The following is a 13,312-nucleotide window of genomic DNA, read 5'->3' as shown; positions in this document are numbered from 1 at the left end:
TTATCTACATAGATTTTCCAGGAAAAGGCAGTTAGGCGGAGTGTTGAACTGATGGCAGATGCTTTGTTTGGAGGAAAACACTCATTGGTGTATTCGGCGCACTTTATCTTTAAAAAGAAAACCCGTCCAGTAATAGGGAAAATACAGGCAAAGTGTTTCTGAATGGGGACAATTTCTTCATGTGTACGATATTCAAAATCCACGTAGGTTGGCCACGTATGTATGAATTTAAATTTGATGCCTTTCGGCCAGTGTATAGTAGTACGCTATGTATGAGTACGGACCCCAGACATGTCACCAGGCATGCCGTTAAAGAGAATTTATGAAGCCAGATGGTGACAAGAATTTAACTCTGTGCAATTTCCATAAAGTATGAGCCAAACAGTCCAGTAGAGAGACGTGGTTACTGACGATGAGGAGAGGTCTCTAACAAAGGCAGTTGTAGCCACAATGTGCTGGCTGCTGCTCCGCCATTGTGTTTCTGTGCCCCTCCCGCACCCCATGTTGAATATAGGGATTGTCAGGCTCGGGGACGGGGGAGAGGTCTTCTCTACATGCTGTCTATTTCCATGCCATCACCAACAAGCTCTAACGGTCCCTTTTCAGGGTTCAGTCAGGACACTGACAGAAAAAGGCCAATATAATTATAACATAGTTCTGTCAATGCTCTGTGCCTTCTCGAGACGTGCACTCACCGTAGGGCTGGAGAAGTGCAGGTCTGCCGCCCTGTCTACAGGAATTATTATCTCATCTGAGCATGAATTTCCCATGGTGAGCTTTAAGGGTCAAAAGGTGAAGGTAAAGTTTCTTGTTTAACGTGGGTAGTCGACGAAATTTCCCACCTGGAATAGAATGAACAACTTATTTCTAGCCGAGCCCACGGCAAGTGTCATATTTACCCCTCAGCATCCAGTCGAGGCCGATACTGCTGGAAACAGTACCAATTTAAGCATATCAGCCAGCACTGAACACTAGTCGGGATATCAGCCGCGACTGGGAATCGAACCTGGACCGCTGGGATTGTAGCCCAACCTGCTAACCACTACGCCACTGACTCCCTTAGAGTCGTTAGATATCTAATCATTCTGTAATTTCTTAACGAACATCTGGTATAGCACAAAGCCAATTTCAAAAAAATTTAACAGAACTGTTCCTTGTGTAGTTCTTTTTCAGGGTCATTCAAATTGTGCCGTCCATGAATACTGGTGGCCCTGAAACTGCTAGCCTGATACAAAATGACTCAACAGCAATTTAAAAACATGGCCACCAGGTTATGGGGCTACTTTTCTTTGTGTCGCTGCATATAGATAGAATCTGATTAGAAGAGTTTCTTCTTTGAAACCACTAGCCCAATTTCAAAATGAGATTACTTCATTTTAATATCATTTTAGTGAACACCTACCGAATTCCTTCAGATAATATTTTTTTGTTAAGAAAACTTGGCTGCCAGGGAAGGTAACTCTATATGGTTAACTTTAAAAATACTGCTCTAAAACCACTTGCCCGGACCCACCCGCTTAGCTCAATAGGGAGAGCGCAGATCTAGTGATCGCGGGGTCGTGAGTTCGATCCACGACAGGGCCGTTTGATATCGGTGACGATATGATGAAAACATCTTGTCTGAAATCATTCGTCCTCCACCTATGATTCATGTTGGGAAGTTAGTATTTACTTACGGAGAACAGGTTTCTACTGGTACAGAATCCAGGAACACTGGTTAGGTTAACTGCCCGTCGATAAATAACTGAAATGCTGTGGAAAAACGGCGTGAAACCCAAAACAAACCACATGCCCGGTTTCGAAATAAGTTCACACAAATGACCTTTTGGTGACATATCACCAAAATTCCTTCAGATCATTCCAATATGTTGAAAAGGATGGCCCAAAAGGTCAGAGATTTGTAAAAAAAAATAGCTGTTAGGGTGCTGGAATAGTTTTATGCAGAAAAATGTAATTTAAGACTGCTGGCCAGATTTAAAAAAAAAAAAGATCACACGAACCCTCCTTCAGTGACGTGCTACCAAATTCCTTAAGGTCATTCTTCTACGTCAAAAACATAATTGACAGTGCTAGGAATAAAAAGAAATCTTCGAATGTGTTGAAAACAGCTTGTCAACTTTTTAGATATTTTTGATAGACATTTCTTTGATGACTACAAACTTTTTGTTCCGATTATTCAGGTTTGTCAAAGAAATGTTCACCAGAAAGAGTAGTCACCTTTTCCTATCCTTTTTATATACAGCGGTTCCTGTACATAATTATATATAATTGTATACATATAGCTGAAAAAAATCTTCTGGTTAGAATTTCAAAATAATTTCACAGATATGTTCGTTGCGTGACCCTCTACAAAAATTGTTCAAACCAACTGTGAAACTAAAGTGAGCGATCTAGGACCACCCTGGTCCACTTTCCATCACTTGATCAGTGATTTTTTAATTACTATGTGCCCCTTCTTTGAAGAGCAGGTATATCGTTATGCCCATTGTCAGTTGGTCTGTTGATCGCTTTATAATTATAAAATGCTTTCTGTCACAATGGTTGACTGTGGTCAGTAGATGACCACTATAATTCTGGGCTCAGTAGATCAAAAGTTGAAGATCATAGTGACCTTCGGACACCATTTTGGCGGTTATTTTGAGTTCAGTCCATGTTTTATTCCGCACAATGATGCAAGAGTAGCATTGAACTGATTACAGACTACAGCTGGACATGGTTAAACCTTTCAAAATAAAGTAACATTTTATTCATACCCCCAAACTAGATCACAGACTGAAGTCTCAAGTTCTTAAGCTCTGTCTTTTAAAAGAAAATCGTAAAAGGGCCCTTGTTTAATTTCTGGAAGTCTAAAATCAAACTTGTTCTAGTCTGATGGGTTAGTAGCTTGAGTTTTACGTATGCACGCACGTATACACACAAGTCAACGACGTGTAAAATAACTTCTAAAGAGTTAGATTGACCTTTAATTTTTTAAACCCAGGCTATTTTTATAGGGTCTTATAAGATTAAGCTTGTTTTATTACAAAGTCATGTTTTTGAGTGAATTACCGTTATATTGGAGTGAAATAGATTTGGTATTTTCACAGTGATATCAAATATATTTTTCACTGGTAAGAAACTATTAAACAAAGCACGAAATAAAAAGAAAATTTGCTTTACATGTAAGATCAAAATATATTTCACTGATGAACACCATAATCTTACATTTCCACTCCTCTTCACTCGGTTGTTACCGTCTCCACAAATGATGAAATCAAATTGTCCACATTTACACCGGTTATCAGATCAAGATATGATATGACACTATCATTGATATGATATACAAACATATGACAGAAAAGATGTTACTATAAACTTAATGTCCGAATGAAATCTTTAGTGACATCATTTTCTTTTCAGAATTTCTACAGGATTTTTACAATAACCGCGGTGCGCCGCTGTTACCTTTAGTTTCTTTGAGAATGACTGTGAAGATGGCTTCTTAAGAGAGCTTGAATAGGTAATCCATGCAGTAAGATTTCGTTTGAAAATGTATCGAAATCAAAGTTTGATAATCCAGCAAGGTATATACAGTCCACTGCCGCGTGGATTCTAACCCTTACCCTGCTAAATTTATGTAGGAACTTGCCCATCTTTCAGTTTGGACAGTACAAATTACTTTTGCTGCTACTAGTACCATTAACTGTTAAAAGGGGTGCTTACAAAAAAGATACTGACCGAATGGCGAACAGTGCAGATAATTATCAGACTGCACGGATGTGCAATGCAGGCTGATCGTGATCTACACTGGTCGCAAAGGCAGATTCAATCGTGTCTAGCATGATAAGGGCTAAAGGCATATCAATGAATTCCTAGCAACTATTAGGAAAACAAATGTTACCAAGTATTCGACTGCAACATTATTTGAAAAATCATTGAACTAAATTTCATACTGGATTTTTTGTCAGTTTTTTATTCATTATGGGATTACTAAGATATGGATTAATATTATGTTTCGTGTTAGTTACTTATTACTATTCGAGGAGAATATTTGAGGAGAAAAGACCCTTAGTTTTGGATGGATATTACCATCCAGATTTCAAACAACTCGCAGATGTGTTCAGGTAAATATATGTGAAATTCATGCAACTCGCAGGTGTGTTCAGGTAAATAAATGTGAAATTCATGCAACTCGCTGATGTGTTCAGGTAAATAAATGTGAAATTCATACCACTCGCAAATGTGTTCAGGTAAATAAATGTGAAATTCCTGCCGCTCCCAAATGTGTTCAGGTAAATAAATGTGAAATTTACATCACACGCAAATGTGTACAGGTAAGTAAAAGTGAAATGTACATCACTCGCAGATGTGTTCAGGTAAATAAATGCGAAATGCATGCCTCTCGCAGGTGTGTTCATGTAGATAAATATGAAATTCACATCATTCGCAAATGTGTTCAGGTAAATGAATACAAAATTCACACCACTCGCAGATGTGTTCAAGAAACTAAATGTGAAAATCAAACCACTCGCAGATTTCTTTAGATGGATATATGAAATATTTCAAAACACTGCCAAGTGTGCTCAGACATGTACATGTGAAAATTCAGACCATTTGCAGATGTGTGCAGGTAAATGCACACATAATTTCAGAATATATATGTAGAAATGTTCAGATAAAATTTAGATAAGTACATAGGAAACTTCAAAGTACTAGCAGATGTGTTCAGGTAATTACATGCAAAACTTTAAACCACTCACATATGTGTTCCTCTTAATACATGCTGAACTATAGAGCACTCGCAGGTATGTGCGAAAATTCAGATGAAACGCAGATGATGCATGCGAAACTTGAGAATGTCAAGCACAGACGCGTTCAAGTAAATACATGCAAAACTTTTGACCACACGTGCATATGCCCTGGTAAATACACAGGAAACGTCAGCCTGCTCGCATGAGGTGTTTGGGTAAATACATGCTAAACTTCAGACCTCTCGCAGATGTGTTCAGGTATGACCACTCGCATATGTGTTCGGGTATGACCACTCGCATATGTGTTCAGGTATGACCACTTGCATATGTGTTCTGGTAAATAGATACGAAACGTCAGTCTGCTCGCATATGTTTTCTGGTAAATAAATGCAAAACTTAAGACCACTCGCATTTGTGTTCAGGTATGACCACTCGCATATGTGTTCAGGTATGACCACTCGCATATGTGTTCAGGTAAATAGATACGAAACGTCAGGCTGCTTGTATAATTATATGTTCGGGTAAATACATGCAAAACTTCAGACAAGTAACAGATGTGTTTCGCAAAATACATCAGAAACTTCCGATCACTCGCAGAAATGTTCCAGTGAATGCATGCGAAACTTGAGAATGCCACGTAGGTGTGTCCAGGTAAATAAATGCGAAACTTTAGACCACTCACACGGTATATAGTCAGGTAAACAAATGCACGTGAAAATTCAGACCACTTAAAGATGTATTCCGCAGGTGCATGCGAAACCAAAATGTTACGAGAACTGTGTGTTAAGTGAATCATTTTTTTTTTTAAATCAAGTGAAATTTCCCTACATATTCCAGTTATATTGAATTTCATGTGAAATCTGCAAAATGTTCTCATTTGTATTAATATTCATATGAAATTTTCATACATATTCTGGCCATATGTCTGCATTTAATTTGTATTTAAATTCATGAGAAGTCTTCATTCATATTCAGGCAAAATTTACAAACTGGTAAGGAACAAGGCGGTTCCTTTGCGGCCTACCACAATGGCAAATGCGTGTTCAATATGTGGGGTGGGTATGCAGACGACGAAGCTGTACGACCCTGGGACAAGAATACACTAACGATGGCGTTTTCTGCCTCCAAGGGCATAGCTGCAATCACTGCTGCCAAAATGGTTGACCTGTAAGTATCGAATAACGGTGTTACAGCGAGTTTTAGGTGGTCTTTATTTATATAAAAATCACCCTTGTACTACAAATGTATATAAAAGCACGTTATTCACGCAGTAAATAATACTTATACAACTTATAATAATGATGATGATAATGATGATACTGATAACAATAATGATAAAATAGTAATGACACTGCTACGACTTAGTACATGTACATCTACTCCTATTAATAACAGTAAAACGTTTTTTTTTTTTTGTGTTTTTTTTCGGGGGTGGGGAGGGGGGGAGTGGCTTAACGTCACAGTAATTACAACCATATGTCATTATTATGTTGACTTCAAAATACAAGCTTAATTTTCATGGTGGAGGAAGACCACCTTGCCCATCCTTGCAATATTTCTTCACGAGCGGACACCTTGGCCATGTGAGAACCCTTGCTTCTTCCTAATTACCTTACCTTATGAAGAATTCAACAGCCTTAACGTGGTACGTGGAGAAGCAAATGATTTTAAGTCAGCGACCTTAACCACGCGACCACGTATGTCGAGTTTAAGTCAGCGACCTTAACCACGCGACCACGGATGTCGATTTTAAGTCAGCGACCTTAACCACGCGACCACGGATGTCGATTTTAAGTCAGCGACCTTAACCACGCGACCACGGATGTCGATTTTAAGTCAGCGACCTTAACCACGCGACCACGGATATCGATTTTAAGTCAGCGACCTTAACCACGCGACCACGGATGTCGATTTTAAGTCAGCGACCTTAACCATGCGACCACGGATGTCCCATAACTACTACTACCAGTTATAATGATAGTTAATAAGATAATAATAATGATGATAATAATACATGTATGCAATAAGAGTAATATGATATATGATTACCGCCCCTATAAGCCGATAAAGAGCGTTATAAATAGACTGACACATTGAAACATTAAAATATGAGGGCTAAGCTAACACTTCCCCGCTTTCATAAGTTTCAATAACTACCAAGAAAACAATAACACCGAACGTATTAAAGGATTGCAGCTTCCGCCGTGGGTCAGCATTTTTTTTTCTCTAAAAATGTTACATTACGTTCCAATGTTATAAACTTGAACCATGATTTTGATAGCTTTTTTTTGCGATAGAAGGTTATGACTATTTTTATATGAATAGGGGATACCTGGACTACAAAAGACCAGTTGTCGACTACTGGCCTGAGTTTGGACAGAAAGATAAAGAAAACATCACCGTAGAAATGCTTCTAAGCCATCAAGTAAACAATTCACTTTTTCTTAACAGCTTAACATTTTTTTTGTAGACGTGTTAGATTTATTTCATGTGCACATATTACGAAACACTGTTTTATTCATATCCTACTGTCGCCTATCGCCGAATTATCAAGGCGGTAGAAAGAACGGCAGTGTTAGGCTAATAGGATAGTAGGATAGCAATAGTAGGATGATAGGATGGCATATTGCCATTGTGCTATCCTACTTTCCAATCCTACCATCTTACCAATGATATTCTACCCTTCTACCATCCTTCTATCCTACCACCGAACTACAATCCTACCGTATCGCCTTTCGTCCGTTTTTACCGCGTATTAATCTTTAAAGGTGGTTTCGCATTAGTATTTGTTTAATGTTGAAAACTTAGGTGTGGGTTGTAAATAATAAGCATTTTTACCTAAGAAATATGAAAAAAACGCCGTCGTAGCATATAGAACAACCCATACACACTCAATAGTAAGGGAATTTGAAACCATTTATTATATACTGTTAATTCAAATGCTACCAAAGCAATAAAAGGACGAAAGGCGATGGTGATGGTAGTACAATATGATAGTAGGACGGTAGGATAGCGAAGGCAGGCTTGTTGAATGGCGGACATAGGATAATAGCATGGCAGTTTATCACCCTACCATCGCTATCCTAACGCCCTGCTATCGCTATTCTACTTAATCCTACCACCGTCATCCTACCATCCCTTCAGCCTACTATTGCCTTTTGATAATTAGGCGATAGGCGATCCGTAATATTTTCATAATTTATACCCGTTTGATAAAATTTCCGTAACATTTCCATAATTCATACTCGTTAGTTAAAATTTCAATGCACATTATACAGTTTACATCATTCTCAGGGTCTGATTTTGTCTTCAAGATTGATGATCGTGTTATCCAAGACTCATGACCTATATCCACTACCGGTATGGTACGGATAGCGTTACTAGTGTGCAGCTGTCCACCAGAATGTCAAATAAGTTTTAAAACAGCCTGGTTGGAATAAATGGCCAAAAGTACTATTTCAGAAGCTGCAGAATTGTCATATATGTCATTTTTTCCAGGCTGGTCTACCGTTACTAGACGAGAACTTGCATTTACGGGATATTATAGACAATCCTGATAAAGTTGAAAGGGTTCTTGCTGCCCAGGGCACAGTCTGGCCGGCAGGTATTACCCTAATAATAATAACAATAACAATAATAATAATAATAAACACATTACATCGAAGGTAAAACTCATAACGTGTTATACATGAATAGCCTACTTCTGGGTTGTACTTGTTTACATGTATACTTAATAAATATAGTCACCTTAAATAATAACATACAAAAATGTACTCAGGTCACGCACATTTTTAGAACATTGAGAAAAAAAAACTTGATTTGCTTGGAAAAAAGATGTAGTAAAGTGTTGTTTTTCATATTTTATACAGGGTCAGAGTTTGGGTATCATGGGGTTACTTATGGTCTGTATGTGGATACACTGGTGCGGAAAGCTGATCCACAAGGTAGAGATGTTGCACGGGTTTTCCGTGAGGAAATTGCAGAACCTTTTGGTATGTTACCATAGTGATATTTACCTTTAAACAAGTTACATTTTTAATTAAACAGCTTAGTTCATAATTCTTTGTAAGTAAAGAATAACTGCTAAATGAATTTAATGGATTAAACGTGACATACATGCACGTGGGTTATGTTTCATGTAATATTAGTAGAATGAGATTCAACCGTCCTAATTTACATAAAAACATTTTAGAAAGAGATCTGTCCAGTCAAAAAAGAGTATAAATACCGATATAGTATATACATGATGTTAATCTGAAATAAAATTATATGCTAGGTCTTAATCAATGGATTACCTTACGGGCAGACATAGATAGAAAAAGTGGAAACTCCACAGGTCGCTCAACGCGACAAAAATGAAAATGTTGCAAGCTCGGATTGACTAAGTCTGTTTGTAGACGGTAGTGGAAACGAATGCTACTGTCCACACCCTCTAGCCCCGGGTTGAGCACAATTCAACATTTTCACATGCTACAAGTAAAAAAAAAAACAATTTAGAGTTTTGTAAATGTGTTCATAAGGCGTTGTACATGTAACCTTCAATGATACATTAGAGTGTAATTCCATGGAGGGCGGCATATGTTCCCCAGATAAAATTATGGGCTTGTCAAAAAACGAGAAAACAACGGGTTAAACTGAAAAATGGAATTTAGAGAGGCACTAAGATAATACAGCCTGAATATCACACTAATTGCAAGAAGATAAAGTTAAAACACAGGCACCATATTCGATGAGGATTTGCCAATTTCCATAGTTATAGAAGAGGAAGCTGAACAACTAAAACAGAACCATTAAAACAAGATTAATATCCTGCTGAACGTTTCTGAGATCATATGCCACTTCTCAATATCATTCAAATTTAAACTCCTATAATACCATTTTAGAACTTGACGCATTTATCAATACACCTAAAGAAGAGTTTTATCGAGCCGCTCGACTAAACACCCAACCCCTATGGGAGATGCTATTGGAGACCCTATTGTCACCAAGATATTTCCCGATTCTTGGTCACTATATTCTTTTTCCGGACTCACTACTGGTCAACGTCGCCAAGGCCGTCGTTGAATTTACTATGGTATGGTGTATCATTTTATTGTTACTTACTAAGGGTTGGTATTTAAGAAACAGTATAATGTAGCAGCTAGACACCTGCTCTTTAGTTTGCAAAAAACGTTGATTAACGTTCAATGTTCCACGGAACAATTTCACGAAGGCGTAGCCCAAAAGATTTTTTTTTCAAGCAACGTGTTACTGCTTAATTTAAAAGTATAAGCCTATAATTATAACCTTTTGTAAATATAAGATATTCGATGTAAAATAGCAGATCAGATATGGTAGAATTTGTTACCTTCATGTTGTCGTGTTACGCATATTGTATCAGTTGCTACAGTAAAAAAAAATTTCGAAAGAAATAAACTTCCAGAATATGTCACCTTTGGCCCATTTTGTTACTGTTTTCTGTTCACCAGATACTAGAAACAGTTATTGCGGAGCCAAGAAAAGCACAGATGACGTAGTAAAACGTAATTATTTTCTTTTCTCTTCAGGACATGTCGGTATTCAACAACCCAGATTTACGCGAGGTTCCCCTTACATCTGCTACGGTGACCAGCACCGCAAATGGATTAGGAAAATTGTACGGAATCCTTGCAAACGGAGGCGCTACGAAGGGTAAGATACTTCTTCACGCGGAGCAGGTACAGAAATTAGCCACACCTTTGGTACAAGGAACTGACAGTGTTATAAAGCAAGAAGGCTCTATATTTGGACCAGGGACAGGGATGGTGAAGAATCCAAAGGTAAAAGAATGTACACTATACAGCGTATTTTTGAACTCGTTCTTTACATTCAGTTTAAGCTTCAAAGTATTTTACTACAGTCTGGGTGATTTATTTTTTCAAAATGTTCATTTTCATCAGGTTTGACATAGAATGAAGAATTAATATATGAGATTAAAAATGGTGAGATATTAATTAACAAGAGTGCCAGAATGTCACAATATACGCCCGTCACAGCAAATTTCTTTACACTAGCACCTGTATTTGCAAATGGAATTTTAATTTTCTAGTTGTTTACAATGTTTTTTTTGTTTTTTTTAGAAATTATTGTAAGTCTTTTATTTTTCTAAGTCCAAAAAAAAAATCCTTACCAGGTAGAGATACCTTAAAATACACCCAAAATTTGAAAGTAACATCAATGTTGTACCACAGAAAAGTTGTCTTGGTTTTTCCCTACGGTCAATTATAAAAAAGTTACAATGTAAGTTATTTATAGTAACAACTAAGGGAAGTTAATCTTTTAAGAGAAAAATAAAAAAAAAATAAAAGAAAAATAATAAAAAAAAAATTACAAGTCCATACAAAAATCCTTACCAGGTAGCTCAAAATACACCTCAGAATTGGATGTAACATGCATGTTGTACTACAGAAAAGTGGTCTCGATTTTTCCCTACGACTTGTAATGAAAAAGTTACAATATAAGCTATTTATAGTAAGAGCAAAGGGAAGTAATTCAAAAGAAGGGACCAGTGCATGACACTCCGTCTCATGATGGTGTACAATTGTGCCAAGTTACATCAAAATCCCTCCATGCATGAAGAAGAAATGCTCCGGACAAAGTCATTCTTGTATCTGACCTTTGGCCTCTAAGTGTGACCTTGACCTTAGGCCTAGGGACCTGGTTCTTGCGCATGACACTCCGTCTCATGCTTGTGAACATTTGTGCCAAGTTGTATCAAAATCCCTCAATGCATGAAGAAGAAATGCTCCGGACAAAGTTTTCATTCTTGTATCCTTGACCTCTAAGTGTGACCTTGACCTTACCCTTAGGGACCTGGTTCTTGCGCTTAACACTCCGTCTCATGATGGTGAACAATTGTGCCAAGCTACATCAAAGTCCTTTCATGCATGAAGAAGATATGCTCCGGACAAAGTTTTCATTCTTGTATACTTTGACCTCTAAGTGTGACCTTGACCTTAGACCTAGGGACCTGGTTCTTGCGCTTGACACTCCCTCTCATTATGGTGAACAACTGTACCAAGCTACATCACAATCCTTCCATGCATGAAGAAGATATGCTCCGGACAAAGTCATTCTTGAATTTTTCATTCTTGTATCCTTTGACCTCTAAGTGTGACATTGACCTTAGTCCTAGGGACCCGGTTTTTGTGCATGACACTCCGTCTCATGATGATAAACAATTGTGCCAACTTTCATCAAAATCCCTCCATGCATGAAGAAGATATGCTCCGGACAAAGTCATTCTTTAATTTGACATTTGACCGCTAAGTGTGACCTTGACCTTAGATCTAGGGACCTGGTTCTTGCGCATGACACTCCGTCTCATGATGGTGAACAACTATGCCAAGTTTCATCAAAATCCCTCCATGCATATAGAAGATATGCTCCGGACAAGGTCTGTGGACGCCGCCCGCCCGCCCATCCGCCCGCCAGGGGCGTTCCCATAATACGTCCCGTTTTTCAAACGGGCGTATAAAAATGAATAAGTTACAGGCAACAAGCAGGAAGAGTGTTGATTTTCTCAATTATTTCAAAAACGTTGCAACGATTTATTCACCTCACCACCTGTACAATATTTTGGTTATAGATTAGGATATTGTACAAAAATCATTATGCTCATAAGTTTGAACCGCTGTTTTATTTTTCATATTGCCAATGTTTCATGAATTTTTGAGAAAAAAATCCTTAAACGTGTGAACGAGTCGCTGTTAGCTTAGGAACTATATACTAGTAGTTAATGATTTTAAAAGGACTCTTAAGGAGTATTGTTTATACATGAATTGACCTTTAATTTTCTGTGGAAAGGTTGCAGAATGAGAACGATATCAGGTTCCATCAAACATACTTATGTAAATGATATATCGGTCCAACGGTGGCTAAGCTTATAGATAGACTATCTAAAAAAAGACTATCTAAAAAAATCCGCATTTGTATATTTCAGGCCTAGCGTATGGACGACATGTATGCAAAAATATGCCTTTTTAACACCTTTCTGTTTCAGGGTCAACTTATGTACGGTCATACTGGACACGGGGGCCAAGTGGGCATGGCAGATCCCACAAATAAGCTGGGCTTCATGTATCTGACCAATCATATATCCATCTACGGTCTCGGAGATGACCCACGTTATCTTGACCTTGAGAATACATTATATAAGTGCTTGGATAACTTTGTAAAGAATAACAATAAATATACATAAACAAATTAGACTGTAGTTAATTTCAGCTTGAATGTAATAATTTTAGAAAACAAATAGAAAAAAAATCTAACAACTTGTGTTACACTCAATGGCAGTTTCGTGCATTTCAATACATGAAACAGCTTATCCATGTCGACATAAGCAAGCGCCTTTTTTGTTTTACTTATCCATGCTGACATGATAGACTAAGATACCACTGGTGGCATATTTCTGCTAACCACATATCCACTTATTTATGTAGACAGTTTTCTCTAAAAATGTCTCATACCCTGTTATTATCTGGCAAGTGACAAAATTGCGTGTTTTCCAGATAATTAAGTTAACAGGGCAAAACTGCCAAGTATTGCCCACTTCTGCCATCCAC

General features: G+C 37.7%; 1 protein-coding gene across 1 annotated transcript; it reads left to right on the top strand.

Moving 5' to 3' along the window:
* The first annotated feature begins 3,902 nt into the window (after positions 1-3,902).
* On the top strand, positions 3,903-13,055 carry LOC123562892 (beta-lactamase domain-containing protein 2-like). The gene is made up of 8 exons (XM_045355482.2): positions 3,903-4,103; positions 5,706-5,897; positions 7,056-7,155; positions 8,229-8,334; positions 8,600-8,722; positions 9,614-9,804; positions 10,277-10,528; positions 12,751-13,055. Exons 1-8 carry the CDS (start codon positions 3,961-3,963, stop codon positions 12,946-12,948), a joined length of 1,305 nt encoding a protein of 434 aa, XP_045211417.2. The 5' UTR covers positions 3,903-3,960; the 3' UTR covers positions 12,949-13,055.
* The last annotated feature ends 257 nt before the right edge of the window (positions 13,056-13,312 follow it).

This window comes from Mercenaria mercenaria, chromosome 15 (assembly GCF_021730395.1).
Source record: "Mercenaria mercenaria strain notata chromosome 15, MADL_Memer_1, whole genome shotgun sequence".
NCBI lineage: Eukaryota > Metazoa > Mollusca > Bivalvia > Venerida > Veneridae > Mercenaria > Mercenaria mercenaria.
This window is presented reverse-complemented; position numbering and strand designations above follow the sequence as displayed.